This window comes from Channa argus, chromosome 5, assembly GCF_033026475.1.
Source record: "Channa argus isolate prfri chromosome 5, Channa argus male v1.0, whole genome shotgun sequence".
Lineage (NCBI taxonomy): Eukaryota > Metazoa > Chordata > Actinopteri > Anabantiformes > Channidae > Channa > Channa argus.
In genome coordinates this window covers 27,164,083-27,181,365 of record NC_090201.1, presented here as the reverse complement: position 1 = coordinate 27,181,365, position 17,283 = coordinate 27,164,083, and the positions used below count along the sequence as shown (strand labels likewise).

At 37.3% G+C, this 17,283-nt stretch overlaps 1 protein-coding gene across 1 annotated transcript; it reads left to right on the top strand.

Moving 5' to 3' along the window:
• Positions 1–7,147: 7,147 nt before the first annotated feature.
• LOC137127141 (polymeric immunoglobulin receptor-like) lies at positions 7,148–11,284 on the top strand. The gene is made up of 6 exons (XM_067503636.1): positions 7,148–7,303; positions 7,883–8,179; positions 9,102–9,428; positions 9,797–9,880; positions 10,059–10,105; positions 10,569–11,284. The coding sequence occupies exons 1-6, from the start codon at positions 7,261–7,263 to the stop codon at positions 10,809–10,811; spliced, it is 1,041 nt and encodes a 346-aa protein (XP_067359737.1). The 5' UTR covers positions 7,148–7,260; the 3' UTR covers positions 10,812–11,284.
• Positions 11,285–17,283: the final 5,999 nt, after the last annotated feature.

Sequence of the window (17,283 nt, the reverse complement as noted above, 5' to 3'; positions counted from 1 at the left end):
ACCATAACACAACAGCAAAATATCTCAAGGTGTTGATCAAACAACTTCAACCTGAGGATTTTGGGGAATACAGGTGTATATTTAACAGAGACTATAAGTCATCCGACGAAGTGGAGCTGGAATACGGTAAGAAAGTTTGCATGTTTTTATTGTTATTAATGTTCCACTGTTCCTTTGTTAAAACACTTTACCTGTGTTAAGAAAAGTGCTGCACAAACAATTTTTATCATTATCAAAACTTCATTTATTAATTATTTATTAGTAGTATTAGTATTTGCAGTAGTAACAGCATTGAACAATGTTTCATAAATGTACTATGAATTTTATGATTATAAATAAACTTCAGCAAATGTTCTTAAACAATAATTTCTACTTATATTTTATTTTAAAATAAAATTCTATATCCAGTTAAAGTTTTCATCATTTTCTCTCATCAATCTCACTAAAGCTCATTCCAGGGAATAAAATGTGTTATATTTTAAAGTTTCAAAACAAAACTGAAATACTTTCACTGATTTGTGAGTAGAATTACTACAATGACATGATACTAACCTTCACAGTCAAACTCAGCAGTAATTATGATGTGTATTATGGCAGGAACTGTCCTTGTTAGTAAGTGCAGTGCTGATACTGAATCACCAACAGAGATAAACAGTATCAGTTAGAAAAGATGATGAGAGTTTGTCCTATAAAATATGTAGATTTCCCTAAACAATGATCCTAAACAAAACTACACAATAAAGAACGTTTTTCCTTTTTCTTCAAAAAAAAGGAAATTTGGATGATTTTTATTGTTTTGTACATTTTCCAGATTTAATAATACAATTCAGTGAATGAAGGATTCAGACCAATAAAGTGAATCTTTTAAGTTTCCTCAGCAAAGCAAACTTTAACAGAAACCTCTTTGACATATAACACATATTATAGTACAAATATAATGAAGTATGGTAATGAGTACACACTTCTGTACAGTTCTATCATGTGATTTCAGTTCTATCATGTTAACACAGTATTACACTGATAGATTTTGCATGTTTTACTTTTCTGCTTCGTTTGCAGAGTTTAACAACTGTCAGACACCACTTACTGAAATCATAACCAGAACAGATAAAGTCACCTTCAGATGTGATATGTCGGAATATTTCAGAAAAAATGACAGAGTCAAGTTTTTCTGCAAAGAGAACGATTTCTTCATCTGTGAAGACATTTTACCAACAAAATCATTTCCAAAGTCAAACAGGAGGTTCACTGTCACTGACACCAACAGTGGCTTCAGCGTCTCCATCAGTGATGTGTCCTCAGAGGAAGCTGGTGTCTACTGGTGTGGAGTGAAATCAGATCAAGGAAAATATCGTTCAGCTTTTAGACAAATACAACTGCAGGTTCTGAGTGAGTTATACTCCTATTAGATCAACTGGGTTTTGATAAAAGAATCATTTGTGTTGTTGATCTCTTCAGTTTCTTATTGAAGAAGTAAAGCAGTTTATCATTTCTCTGAAAAGTCATTTAAATTACCAGGCTCATAAAAACTACTTTGATGTATTTCAATGATATTTATTTTTTGCATTTGCTAATTGTGACCCTTATATTTATTCCCACAGCTCCTCCAACTACATCAACACCGTCGATTACGACTTCTGTTGCTTCAGACCAGACAACTACTGGACCTGCTGAGACTCAGGGTGAGAGACCTGCTGATCAATGAGGAGGATAATTGGGGGGAATGTTAATATGAATCTGTCAAGTGGTTAAAGTCAGGTTTTGTGTAAGAAACAAGCAGAGGGGAAACAAGTGGAGTCAGAAGGCAGGTAAATACAGAGAAAAGGTCTAAAAGTCCGAGTCAGAGAATAAGTGATATGAAAAACTGTAAATAAGGGACTGGAGGACGGTACACGATAACAAATAATAGTGGTTTTTGAGTTTTCCAGTTTCGGTGTGAAAGGCAAAGAGTAAGACTCTCAAATGAGTCATAACTATGTTTAGGTCTAGAGTTTATTGATAAGCTACAATGGAAGATTGCTGCTACTCCTCCACCTCAGCCTGTGCTTCTAGGAACATGATCATTAACATGACTCATTTAAACGGACATATTCTTCCTGCTGTAACCAAGTTTCATTAACACACAATAATTTATAATTTACTAACAGAGATTTAAAAGAGAAAGATCTGATAATTAATAATCCATATTTAATAGTTTTGGGGGTTTGTTCTGTAAGAGGAGTCGTCTTAACTTTTATTAGTTTATCATGATTAACTCCTCTTGTGGTCGTTTTTAGTTTATGTAATTTAGTTGGTCGGGGAACAGACACAGTCTCTATAGGTATGTGGGAGTTGTGGGGGGGTGACGGTTGTAAGGACACTGCAGAGAGATGTGTAGGACTGGATCTCTGCCTCCTAGGCTCAACTCTGGATTGTTATAATTTTTGTTGTCTGATAAAATCAGACATATTTCTGCACTGTACATGTACATAAATACCCTTAAACTTCCCTCTGACGTCACCACATTAAAATATCTTTCTACTTCAAGATGAAAAATGCCTCCAGATGACATCACTTGGAGGAACCTTTAGTTCAGATTATGTCACCTAGTTGCTCACACTATGGAGTTTGTAATCAGGGTCAACCTGCTTTTCCAGGGCTCCTCCCGATGACATCATCTGAAATCTTACTGATAAAAAAAAAAAAATAGATAGATGCAGAGAAATAAGTTAATATAGTGAAGTCAGAGGGAAGTTTAAAAGCGTTAATGTACATTTACATACTAAACTACAGCAAGTTTAACATTGGTGAAGTTGCTCTATAAGCGTCTCTATTCTTAAAAGATGGTAGAATTTTTAAACTTTGTCTTCTTGATGGGAGGTCATGAGTTCTGCTACATGTAACATCGATTGACGTCCCAACGGCCTCAGACTGTTATCGGGCTGATGTTGTGTAGTCTGATCCCAACAACGTATCTAACATCAGCCACCACCACAGAAACCCAGAACCTCAATCATTATTAATTTCACTAAGACAGGACTCGAGTTCAGATACAAAAGAAGACAGGATGCAAGTAGTAATAAAAGACACTTAATGGAAGCTAAGTCCCACTTACCAATAATTCAGCGAGTAACCAACATCAGTCTGGGTTTAAAATCAGACAAGTTGACCAAATACTGCAGAGTCCAAATGCAAACAATCCCATGAGGGAAAAAGTGCAGGTAACTGGATAAAGGTAAACCACAGAGAAATAAAAGAAAGCTGAGGTTGAGTGAACAGTGAAGATAATCTGTTACTGAACAAGAGAAAATAGCAGGTAATTATACTGAGAGGAGACAAAATGGCTGACAGGTGTGTGGGACTGGTGACAAAGAGTCAAGTGGTAAAATTGGAGGGACAATAAAGTGGACACAGCAGGAGGGGAGGGGCTGGTGAGCAGGTGAATCAGGGAAACAAAGGAGGCCTGAGCCTCTTGTGGCAAAGTGGGAGAAAACACTGGACGTGATTTAAGACGGAGCAAAAACCAAAAGGCACAACATCAGTAGCTAATCTAGGACGACTGGCTGGATACAGGAGTGATGATAATGTGTAAGACATAGACGGAAGAAACAACAGCCAATACACACAAAAGACTCCAACACACTGACTCACTTATGCTGCAACATTGAAAGGAGAGTGTAGGAGATGACAGAGAAGAGACAACAGTTCATGGACATGTCCAAGAACTAACAGGGACCTGAGGAAGTGAGAATGTAAAGGACCAGGCAACAGGACCTCTGAGCAGGATTCATGAGGATATTTTAAATACAGGATGGTTTATTTTTTTGCAGCAATCTGCAAAACTGTTTTCATGTTCTCCATGTTTCTCTTAGACTTTGTTTCAGTGCCGTCAGAAACCTGGACGTCTGTTTCTTCAGAGGATTAAGGGCTTTGTATGAACCTCTGTCACATCAGTTACAGTCCATTATGTCGTGTGTTTTGTCCTGCAGCTGGATGTCAGTTGGCTGCAGTCACAGCTACAGTCGTCCGTGTAGCTGCTCTGGTGGTTGTGAACATACTGATTCTCTTCTACACATGTAAGAGGCTGCTAACATGAAACACACCCACAAACGTTTCTCATTGGGGGTATAAGGGCTGGTGAGCCCTCATTTAAGAAATTCATGAATCGGAATAGATCAGATCAAAGGTTCTTTAAAGTGGGAGCAAACCAGATGAAAACAGTGGATGGAACAATTATCCAGAGATTTATTACAGTACAATTATCTACATAAAACCAATAAAATGTCTAAACAAAAAACCTCAATAGAAAAGTGGTAAAAACTAAGAGCAAAACACACAAAGGAAAAACCTGAGTATATGTTCAAAAAACTACCACACACACACACACACACTCAGAGTAACTGGTTATGATTGCATCATGTCTAACACTAACCCTCAGAAGTTAAGGCCCAACCTCAGCCCTCATCTTAACCTACATCCAATTCGAACCTCAACCCTAAAACCAACTCCTAACCCCCAAACAGGTCTTTCTGTTTACAGGGGCCACTAAAATGTGATGGACATTTAGATTTGTCAACATATTTGTAGTTGTTCCCAGAGTCATTTCTGCTGTGTTGCAGCTTTTTGCAGCACATTTCTTCAAATTGAAGTGAAGTTGTTTTTTAAAAATGAGCTTGTGTCTTGACTTTACAATTAAAACACAAACTTGTGGAAAAATCAAAATCAAAACACAAAATAACTATAAAAAATATCTGACCTGTGACAATTGAATCAAAATAAAAATCCCTTAAACAACTTAATGTCTCAATACAACTGAATCCAGACATCGACTAGTTTAACTCTTGTCAGTTCTTTCCTTGTTTTTTATTCATTCACTTTGTGCTGGTTGTTACATGAATACAAATCCTTTCCTTTGAGTTTTTTGTCCTTTCGGTTTATCCCGTGAGCTCAGGGTCGCAACAGTGGATTATTTGTCCCCATGTTAATTTGGCACAGTTTGTACTCAGATGTCCTTCCTGATGCAGCCCTCCCCAGTTTCTACTGGCGACACTGCACAGGTTCAGTATCTTGCCCTTGGACAAGGCAAGAAAACTGCACCACTGCTGCCCCCTTGTGTTTCCCCATTCATACTATTTTTTTTTTCTGTGTCAGGCTCAAAAATCAGAAGAAATAGAAGAGAAAAACAGAAAAGTTGGGTAAGTTAACATATTAGTCTAAAATGGTTGTATTATGGGGGAGACCTGTATATACAGTAAAGTATTAATCCTGTGTTTTTCTTTTGGAAGGATCGTGGCTATGCAGAGGTACAGGACCCACCCAGAAGACCGTCTCAGGAACTGCAATGAAAACAGCTGTGATGGGACTCAAGAAAGACTGTGATCAGAGAGGAACTACACCCTTGTTAAATTTAATTGTTTGGTGAAGCTAAAAAAAAAACTTCTGACAGGTCGATGACATCCCAACACATTCAAACTGTTTCCAGGCTTATGTTGTGTAGTCTGAGTAGATGTCACCGACCACCTCATTAAATCCCACTGACCAACTTTCATGGAGGGAGAGAACAAAATAATCCAACACCCAGCAATTCATTGAGTTCATTGGAGTCAGGCAGAAAGAAATCTGACAGGGAGGGTCACCAGCCTAAGTTCAGGGTTTAAAACAGGCACAATTTTCAAATGCAAGTAAAACAGGAAAGTTCAACACTTTACAAAAAACCTAGTGTATCTTGGTTTATCTACAGTATCAACAGCAAACATTTCATCAAAACATCACCAGCAGAACATCAATCATTCCAATCCTCATCAATGTTTTCACAAATAACAGTGTCCTTGAAAAGCATAAAAATAAACCTTTATTAATGACATTGTGTTTCTGTTGTTGTTCTTTTTCTCCATCACTACAAGTAAAGACAGAAAAACATACTGCAGACAGTGATCAATTCAATTCAATTCAACTTTATTTATATAGCGTTGAATCACAACAAAATCATCTCAAGGCACTTTAGAGAATAAAGTCAAGACTATAAAGATGTATAAAGAGAACCCAACAATTGAGCTCCAGCAGAACCAGGCTCAGGGTGGACGACCATCTGCCTTGAATAAAGAAAAGAAAACAACAAACAACAAAACATCGGGCAGGTTGGTAGGAACAGTAGCTGCACTCTGGAAGACACACAGCTTCAAAGCTGGGGGACACCTGCAGAAAGGGACAAAGAGAGGGGGACAGAGGAGGACAAAGACAACTAAGGGAGAGAACACACAGAGTTAATGACATACAGTGGTGACAATTGTGGGGTGAGAGGAGAGGAGAGAGGGTCAACAGGAGGAAAGGAGCTCAGTGCATTGGGGGGGTGGGTCCCCCAGCAGACTAAGCCTATAGAAGCATAACTATAACTAACTATAAGATTTATCAAAGAGGAAAGTTTTGAGCCTGGCCTAGCTGAAGGCTCTGCCTCCCATTCTATCTTTGGAAATTCTGGGAACCACAAGTAGGCCTGCATTCTGAGATCAAAGTGGTCTACTGCCATGATATGGTGTTAGAGCATTATATGTAAGAAGCCGGGTTTTAAATAGATAGATGTAGCTGGTAATGGAATGGAAATGGAGATTTATGGAGTGTTTTCTAATAATGTTGCCTAAAGGAGACATATATAAAGTAAAAAGTATTGGTCCTAACACAGAGCCTTGTGGAACTGCATAGCTAACCTTTGTGTGCATGGAGGATTCATCATTAACATGAACAAATTGGAATCTATCATATAGATAAGATTTAAACCAACCTAGTGCAGTTCCTTTAATCCCAATTTCATGTTCCAGTCTCTGTAATAAAGTTACAGAGACTGTAATTTTACCAGTGCTGTTTCTCTACTATGATGAACTCCAAATCCTGACTGAAAGTCTTCATACAAATTATTCCTATGAAGGTGATCACATAATTTGAACACAGTGAATTTGAAGAGTTTTTTAAACACTGCAACAACATGTGTGGTTACTTTTTATACTGTGAGTCAATTATTTCCAACATCTTGTTTTAAAATATTATTGTGGGGATTTTTTTACGTTCTGACTTTCTATTTCTTGTTTTGAGGAAGAAGGTACAACTCAGACAAAAAAGGGAAGGACAGAAAGGTGGAGGCGAGAGGTTTTAAAAGTAGCTAACCTCAGAAATTCAGGAAACACTGAAGACATTTACTGACAGTGGGCACAAACGGACAAGAAGAAAGTGAAATAACCAACTGGAGACAAATAACTGAGGACCTGAGATTCAGCATCCAGAACCAACATGATGAAGAGTTTTTTTCTGCTCCTTCTTTCAGTGATGGCAGGTAAAATATACAAATATTCTCAGGTTTATGAATGTTGCATAATGCATAGGTTCTGCAAAAGGCTCGTGATAATGTGCTTTATTACAGCCAGAATAAGAGACGTCCTACAACTATATACTGTAAAGTCACATTTTGCTGCAAACAACTGAAACCAGCAAAATAACTATGTTTTTAAAGCAAACTTCTGTTTTGCTCCAAGTTTTTCTTATTTACATATACAAAATGCAACGTAATATTTAATAAAAGAAGAACCACAATATAAATGGTAGAATATAAAAAAGATGTTGGTGTAACAAGAAACAACACTGAGTTTAAAGTTAGAACCAAAGAAATGACTGAAACAACAGGAACAGACAGAATTAAAAATCACACAACAGAAATGATTGAGGCTCAGCTGAAGCAGTGACAGGCAGGTCATCAATATGAATATGCTTCTGTTTGATGAAATCTCCATGTTATTCATATCACAGATTATGTGGTGACAAAACTTCTGACACTTTCTGTTTTCTTGATGCACAAATAGAAAACTGGATTATTTCAGACTGTGACAGAACATGAATTTTTCTTTCTGATCAACAGGTTGTGACAATGAACATGAAGTGAAGGGATGCAGAGGAGGATGGGTTGAATTCATATGTGTCTATCCTGAAGGACAAAGAACTTATCAACAGATTTATGTAGTTCATGATAAACAAACAACAAAAAGCACAGTTAAAGACAAGTGGGAAAACGAAGGCAGAATATTTCTGTACCATAACACAACAGCAAAATATCTCAAGGTGTTGATCAAACAACTAAAACCTAAGGATTTTGGAAAATACAGGTGTATATTTAACAGATACTATGTGTCATCCAAGGAAGTGGAACTGGAATACGGTAAGAAAGTTTGCATGTTTTTATTGTTATTAATGTTCCTTTGTTAAAACACTTTACCTGCATTAAGAAAAGTGCTGCACAAACAATGTTATCATTATCAGAACTTCCTTTATTAATTATTTATTAGTAGTATTAGTATTTGCAGTAGTAACAGCATTGAACAATGTCTCATAAATTTACTATGAACTTTAACATTATAAATAAACTTCAGCAAATGTTCTTAAACAACAAATTCTACTAATATTTCTTTTTCAGGCTTTTAAAATAAAATTCTGTATCCAGTTAAAGTCTTTATCATTTTCCCCCATCAATCTCACTGAAGCTGATAACGGAGAATAAAAGTTTAAAACTAAATTGAAATACTTTTACTGATTTGTGAGTAGAATTACTACAATTACATGATACTAACCTTCACAGTCAAACTCAGCAGTAATTATGATGTGTATTATGGCAGGAACTGTCCTTGTTAGTAAATGCAGTGCTGATACTGAATCACCAACAGAGATGAACAGTATCAGTTAGAAAAGATGATGAGAGTTTGTCCTATAAAATATGTAGATTTCCCTAAACAATGATCCTAAACAAAACTACACAAAGAACGTTTTTCCTTTTTCTTCAAAAAAATACTTTTTCTTTCTAGATTCTAAAAAAGGAAATTTGGATGATTTTTTTATTGTTTTGTACATTTTCCAGATTTAATGATACAATTCAGTGAATGAAGGATTCAGACCAATAAAGTGAATCTTTTAAGTTTCCTAAGCAAAGCAAACTTTAACAGAAACCTCTTTGACATATAACACATATTATAGTACAAATATAATGAAGTATGGTAATGTGTACACACTTCTGTACAGTTCTATCATGTTAACACAGTATTACACTGATATATTTTGCATGTTTTATTTTTCTGCTTCATTTGCAGAGTTTAACAACTGTCAGACTCCACTTCCTGTAATCGTGACCAGAACAGATAAAGTCACCTTCACATGTGATATGTCAGAATATCTCAGACAAAATGACAGAGTCAAGTTTTTCTGCAAAGAGAACGGTTTCATCTGTGAAGACATTTTACCAACAAATTCATCTCCAAAGTCAAACAGGAGGTTCACTGTCACTGACACCGACCGTGGCTTCAGCGTCTCCATCAGTGATGTGTCCTCAGAGGACGCTGGTGTCTACTGGTGTGGAGTGAAATCAGATCAAAGAAAATATCGTTCAGCTTTTAGACAAATACAACTGCAGGTTCTGAGTGAGTTATACTCCTATTAGATCAACTGTGTTTTTGCATCTTATCTTCTACTGTATATAATAATAATAATAATAATAATAATAATAATAATAATAATAATAATAATAATAATAATAATAATAATAATAATAATAATAATAATAATAATAATAATAATAATAATAATAAAAATACTGTATCTAGTCTCAGTACCTCTAACCACGTCCTCGCATAGTTTCTGTCCCCTCAGTCCAGTCGAATAAAGTATCTGCCAAGTGCTTTTGGGTCCTGACACCAATAGAAAAGAGTTTTTGTACATATAGGATGAGCTCTGGATGATATGGTTTAACTACAGCTCTCTGCCTATTCTTGTGTGTTTCGTCTTGCAGGTGATTCTCAGGTTGGGGTCACAGCTGCAGTCGTCTGTGCAGCTGTTCTGGCGGTTGTGATCCTGCTGGTTCTCTTCTTCATACGTAAGAAGCTTATTAACAGCTTTACACAACATTAAACACAAAAAGCTAAAAACGTTTGCTAGTGGAAGTACACGGGCCCACAAGCATGGATTTCATGAATAAATGAATGTATTAAAAAGAGAACAACTTATGTCTGAATACAAAACATTTGATATATTTTCTCTTTTTTTTCTGCCAGGCTCAAAAACCAGAAGAAACAAAGCTGAAAAACAGAAAAATAAAGAGGTATTATGAAGATGTGCTTGTTTGGTAAAGTCTAGCAGAATGACAGCTGACTCTCTTTTACCAAGGACTGTGTGGAGACATGTGTCCTGCTGTAATGCAGATGGGACAGACAAAACACACCAAGGGGTGTGGTTCATTTGCCAGGGTCTCCCCCCTCTGCAGATTACTGACAGCATGTCCCTAGAGAAGTATTTCAAACTGTTTAGAGTCAATAAAAGCATAGTGCACCTGCTGATCACAACCACCCCTCCCTCATTTAATGTCTCAAGCAGAGCCGCCCCCTGGACCGATGGTGTCTCTGTTCACCTAAAAGCTGTGATTTAAGTTCTAATTTATTACATGATCCCTGAGTCTCAGTGAGACATTACTGACTGTAATTTAGCACTAAGAACAACTGAGGCTGATGACACTGTCAGTTTTTCAGGTATTTACATTTATTCACCGGAAATGTTTTTGTCCACAGCAGAAGGATCATAGTTATGCAGAGATACAAGAGCCCCCCCAGAAGAGAGACCCAGGAGCTGCAATGAAAACGGTTTATGCCACTGCCAACTTTCCCACAAACCCCTCTGCCTTCATGGATTACTCCGAAATCACCTTTAAAAACATCTCTGAGGAAGTTAATAGTAACATATATTCCACCGTGAGAGACAACGACCAAAACTCCACATACGCCACAGTCCACGACTCCAAACCATCTCTTTAAACTCTGCTCCACTGTGAACCAGCTGCAGCAGCACTGAAAAAATGATTATTGCCCATTACATATTTCTGGGTCAGAGAAGCTGACAGCCAAGTATTTTAGTAGCAAGCTGATTTTAATATGTAATAAAGTATCAAAAATAGCTTTTTGCTACCTAACAGCCAAAAACAGGTAAAATGTTTGGTGCCTCTTAAAAAATGTGTCAAATGTCTCCATGTCTTTAAGAATCTAAAATGCTTTGAAACGGTTGGAAAGAGATTTGTGCTCTGTATCTATGTCATTTAAAAAGCTGGTTTCTGATGGACTTGTTAAAATATGCATAATTTAGAAATGTAGAGCTTTCAGTGACTAAAACTTTAATGGAAACAGCAAATCCAGATGCTAAGTGTATGTACGTAGTGAAGACTGCTGTGTCTTTTGTTTGGGAGGATTATTTGAGTGGGGGGGTTGTGGATGGGATGAGGGGGCTGAGCTGATGATTGTGTGGGAAGATCACAAAAATAAAAGGAAAGTTCTATCAAATAAGGCCGATATTGCATCAGTTTCTTAAATTCTATTTTTCAAAGCAGGTACCAAACAAAACCTCCACACAAAATCAAATTTCCCAGACTACAACACAGAAACCGTTTTGTTAGAAAATCTTAATTTCTAAAGTCATTTTGTGGAACCTCCCACCAGAAAGTGGAGACTATTAATATATGATTCCAAAATTCTGAAAACAGCATTCATATGCCTTTATAATATCCCAAGTTTTAATCATTCTTCTAGTGGCTAAAATGTTGATTCAATTTCTATTCAATTCAACTTTATTCATATAGCACCAATTAACAACAAAGTCATCTAAAGACACTTTACAGAATAAAGTCCAGACTATAAAGATGTATAGAGAGAACCCAACAAATCCCTCTTGAGCAAGTCCTAGTCAACATTGGAGAGGAAAAACTCCCTTTAATGGAAGAAACCTCCAGCAGAACCAGGCTCATTTTTTAAAAGTTATATTATGTGGAATAATTCTATAATATAAAGCAGCAGCACAGTAGTAAAGTGGTTCGCTCTGCCACCTCACAGCCAGATGGTCCCTGGTTTGAATCCCTGGCTGGCTGTGTCCTCTTTGTGGAGTTTGCATGTTCTCCCTGTGATTGCATGAGTTTCCTCAAGGTTAACTGCTTAGTACTTCTTATTTCCCCCATAAATTACTCTTCAATTACAGTGTTAGAGGATATAACACCTTTGAGAACAAGGAAATTATAATTTATAATATAATTTATAAATCTGTATAATTCTGGGACAACACAATCATTCAAACTGAGACATGAAACCTCCACATTTAGTAACTTTAATCCACCTTGTTCATAACTATGCATCAATGTTTAGTCCCAGGACGCCTGAGTCATCACCACATTAAAATATCGTTTTATTTCAAGATGAAAAATGCCTCTAGATGACATCACTTGGAGGAACCTTTAGTTCAGATTATGTCATCTAGTTGCTCACACTATGGAGTTTGTAATCAGGATCAACATGCTTTTCCAGGGCTCCTCCAGATGACATTATCTGAAATCTTACTGATAAAAAAATTAGCTAGAAGCAGAGAAATACTTTATTGAAGACAGAGGGAAGTTTAAAATCATTAATGTACATTTACACACTATACTACAGCAAGTTTAAAATTGTTGAAGTTGCTCTATAAGCGTCTCTATTCTTAAAAGAGGGAAGAATTTTTAAACTTCGTCTTCTTGATGGGAGGTCATAAGTTATGCTACGTGTGGCATCGATTGATGTCCCAACGGCCTCAGACTGTTATCGGGCTGATGTTGTGTAGTCTGATCCTTTGTTAAACTTAAGTTACAAGATAAATAACAAAAGGCTACAAACAGTGAGACACTAACATCAGACACTAACTGCATAACTAACGATCATCATTAAAACGCACGTCTCGTACTAGATTTGAACAACTGCTGTTGTTCTTGTTGCAACCCTCACGTGATCCATGTCATTTCACATTTGAGGTGACATTAAGGAAGTAGTAGTAGATCCTTTTGGCTTATTCCATGAGTTCAGTGTCGCCACAGTGGATCATTATCATATTGATTTGGCACAGTTTTTACGCCGGATGCTCTTCCTGACGCAACCCTCCCCAATTTCTACCGGGCTTGGAGCGGCACTGCACAGCTGGGGAGGGGAATGTGACATTAAGGAAGGACTAATTTTTTTTTTTTACTAACTCTAACAATCTGTTTTTTGTGCCTGACCTACCCCTAATGTTTTTGGGCTTAGCCAAAACCAAAGCTCTTTGTTTGAGTGTGAAACTGGAACCATTTTAGTTCCACTGTCAGGAACAGTCCATTGTCGGCTCTTTGGGTTGTACAGGGGCGTTAAGGTTAAAAAGAGCTGCTCACTCTTGATCCCTGTACAATCTGACAGAACCTGAGCACAAGGGAAAGTCTTCCAGTGTCCAAATGTTGAAACCCGATTGAGACGGAGATAAATGTTGACTTAAAGGGGATGAAAGCTTATGCAGTGACTTATTTTACATTTTAACACTTCTTAACAGTCTGTAGATGTGCAATAAGAGAGAATAAGAAATGTGACAGCAGCTATTTATTGTATTAAATAAAAAGGAAACCATTGAATCATAGACAATGTCATGTCAGCCCTGTTACCTCTGAGAATACTGAGAGTCAATTATTTCCGACATATTGCCTTTAAATTTTATTGTGGCGATTTATTTACTAGCACATATTTCTTGTTATGAGGAAGAAGTTAAAACTCAGACAAAAAGAAGAAGAACAGGTGGAGGCGAGAGGTTTCAAAAGTTGCTAACGTCAGAAATTTAGGAAACACTGGAGACATTTACTGACAGTGAGACAAACTGACAAGAAGAAAGTGAAGTAACCAACTGGAGACAAATTACTGAGGACCTGAGATCTCAGCATCCAGAACCAACATGATGAAGAGTTTTTTTCTGCTCCTTCTTTCAGTGATGGCAGGTAAAATATACAAATATTCTCAGGTTTATGAATGTTGCATAATGCATAGGTTCTGCAAAAGGCTCGTGATAATGTGCTTTATTACAGCCAGAAATAAGAGACGTCCTACAACTATATACTGTAAAGTCACATTTTGCTGTAATTTTCAATTCCATTCAACTTTATTTCTATAGCGCCATTTCCCAATAAAGTCATCTCAAGGCACTTTACATAACAAAGTCCAGAATATACAAGTATTTAGAGGCAAGACAACATTCCCCCTTGAACAAGCTCTAGGCCACAGTGGAGAGGAAAAACTCCCTTTAATGGAAGAAACCACCAGCAGAACCAGGATCAGGGTGGGCGTCCATCTGCCTTGACCTGTTGGGGTGAGTGGAAATTAAAGAGAGAAAAGAAAAAGGGCAACAACAAAACATCAGGCAGGTTGGTTGGACCAGTAGCTGCACACTGGAAAACACACAGCTGCAGAAAGGGACAGAGAGACGGAGACAGAGAAGGAGGTTAAATAATTATAAGCTAAAAACTTGATAATACATAAATAAAAAAATCTTAAATGAGCATCTATTGTTTTATACAGTAAAGTAAAACATAACTTCACAGTATGAGACAGTCAACTGTGTCTTTCCATTTTTTAAAAGTTATATTATGTGGAATATTTCTATAATATAAAGCAGCAGCACAGTAGTAAAGTGGTTTGCTCTGCCACCTCACAGCCAGATGGTCCCTCGTTTGAAACCCTGGCTGGCTGTGGCCTCTTTGTGGAGTTTGCATGTTCTCCCTGTGATTGCATGAGTTTCCTCAAGGTTAACTGCTTAGTACCTCTTATTTCCCCCATAAATTACTCTTCAATTACAGTGTTAGAGGATATAACACCTTTGAGAACAAGGAAATTATATTTTATAATATAATTTATAAATCTGTATAATTCTGGGACAACACAATCATTCAAACTGAGACATGAAACCTCCACATTTAGTAACTTTAATCCACCTTGTTCATAACTATGCATCGATGTTTAGTCCCATTAAACTTCCCTCTGACGTCCCCACATTAAAATATCTTTCTACTTCAAGCTGAAAAATTCCTCCAGATGACATCACTTGGAGGAACCTTTAGTTCAGATTCATAACTATGCATCAATGTTTACTGTAATATGTGATAACATGGTCTCTGTGTCAGAGATCTGACCAGTCACAGCTCCAAATGTTGAAACCTGATTGACACGGAGATAAATGTTGACTTAAAGGGGATGAAAACTTATGCAATGACTTATTTTACATTTTAACACTTCTTAACAGTCTGTAGATGTGCAATAAGAGAGAATAAGAAATGTGACAGCAGCTATTTATTGTATTAAATATAAAGGAAACCATTGAATCATAGACAGTGTCATGTCAGCCATGTTACCTCTGAGAATACTGAGAGTCAATTATTTCCGCCGTATAGTCTTAAAATATTATTGAGGGGATTTTTTACTTTTTGACTTTCTACCACATATTTCTTGTTTTGAGGAAGAAGTTACAACTCAGACAAAAAGAAGAAGGACAGGTGGAGGCGAGAGGTTTCAAAAGTTACCAACGTCAGAAATTCAGGAAACACTGAAGACATTTACTGACAGTGGAGACAAACGGCAAGAAGAAAGTGAAGTAACCAACTGGAGACAAAAAACTGAGGACATGAGATCTCAGCATCCAGAACCAACATGATGAAGAGTTTTTTTCTGCTCCTTCTTTCAGTGATGGCAGGTAAAATATACAAATATTCTCAGGTTTATGAATGTTGCATAATGCATAGGTTCTGCAAAAGGCTCGTGATAATGTGCTTTATTACAGCCAGAAATAAGAGACGTCCTACAGCTATATACTGTAAAGTCACATTTTGCTGCAATTTTCAACTCCATTCAACTTTATTTATATGGCGCCATTTCCCAATAAAGTTATCTCATGGCACTTTACATAACAAAGTCCAGAATATACAAGTATTTAGAGGCAAGATAACATTCCCCCTTGAACAAGCTCTAGGTCACAGTGGAGAGGAAAAACTCCCTTTAATGGAAGAAAGCTCCAGCAGACCCAGGCTCAGGGTGGGCGTCCATCTGCCTTGACCTGTTGTTGTGAAACCATTGGGCAGGTTGGCTGGACCAGTAGCTGCATGCTGGAAAACACACAGCCCCAAAGCCGGGGACACCTTCACAAAGGGACAGTGAGAGGGAGACAGAGAAGGAGGCAGAGAAGAAGAAGCACAACTATAGGGGGAGAGAAGACACAAAGCTTATAGCATGCGGCGGAGACAAACACAAGAGAGAAAAGAGAGGGAGGGGGCATCTCAACTCGGATATAGTTCAGGTTGACTGAGAAGCTTTAACTATAAGCTTTATCAAAAAGGTTTTAAGCCTAGTCTTAAAAATAGAGAGGGTGTCCACTTCCCGAATCTGGATGGGGAGCCGGTTCCACAGGAGAGGAGCTTGATATCTAAAGGCTCTGCCTCCCATTCTACTTCTGGAAAGTATTGGTCCTAACACAGAGCCTTGTGGAACTCCATAGCTAACCTTTGTGTGCATGGAGGACTCATCATTATAACGAACAAATTGGAATCTTTCAGATAGATAAGATTTAAACAACCTAATGCAGTTCCTGTAATCCCAATTTCATGTTCCAGTCTCTGTAATAAAATGTCTAGTCCATTATCTGAGGCCATGAGAAGATTGTTGGTGCCTTTTACCAGTGCTGCTTCTGTACTATGATGAGCTCTAAATCATGACTGAAAGTCTTAATACTAATTATTCCTGTACAAGTGGTCACATAATTGCTCTGCAAATACTTTTTCAAAGATTTAATTAATAAAGGGGAGACTAGATATTGGTCTGTAATTGGCTAAAACACCTGGGTCAAGACAGGGTTTTTTAAGTAGTGGTTTAATTACAGCTACCTTATAGGCCTGTGGTACATTACATCTATGTGTAATATTTAAATTCTTTCTCTAATAGCTACAATTTTATTCCTAAAGAAAGTCATGAAGTCCTTGCTGCTCAGAGTTAAGGGAAAACTAGTCTCAACAGAACTATGGCTCTTAGTCAGCCTGGCTACAGTGATAAACAGAAACCGAGGGTTGTTCTTGTTTTCTTCTATTAATGATGAATAATATGCTGTTCTGGCATCACTGAGCTTTTTTGTACATTTTTAAACTGTTTTTCCAGGCTAAATGAGATTCTTCTAAATTTCTGAAACGCCACTTCCTTTCTAACTTTTGCGTTGCCTGTTTTAAGTTGTGTGTTTGCAAACTACACCATGAATATCACCTCTTCTGGTTTACTGCCTTCTTCTTCAGAGGGGCAACACTATCGAGTATTGTACGTAGTGAGGCTGCAGAATTATCAACAATTTAATCAGCTTGTGCAGGAGTAACATTAAGAAGACTACTTTCCATTGTATTAACATATGGTGAAGTGCAGAATGTTTTTGAACTGCATTTTCACAGCAGAATAA

Bases quoted from the DNA above. Each gene is read 5' to 3' on its own strand.
- LOC137127141 (XM_067503636.1), top strand. From the start codon at position 7,261: ATGATGAAGAGTTTTTTTCTGCTCCTTCTTTCAGTGATGGCAG. The intron at 9,429-9,796 runs GTGAGTTATACT...TTCGTCTTGCAG, and splicing joins AATACAACTGCAGGTTCTGA to GTGATTCTCAGGTTGGGGTC. The intron at 10,106-10,568 runs GTATTATGAAGA...TTTTGTCCACAG, and splicing joins AAAAACAGAAAAATAAAGAG to CAGAAGGATCATAGTTATGC.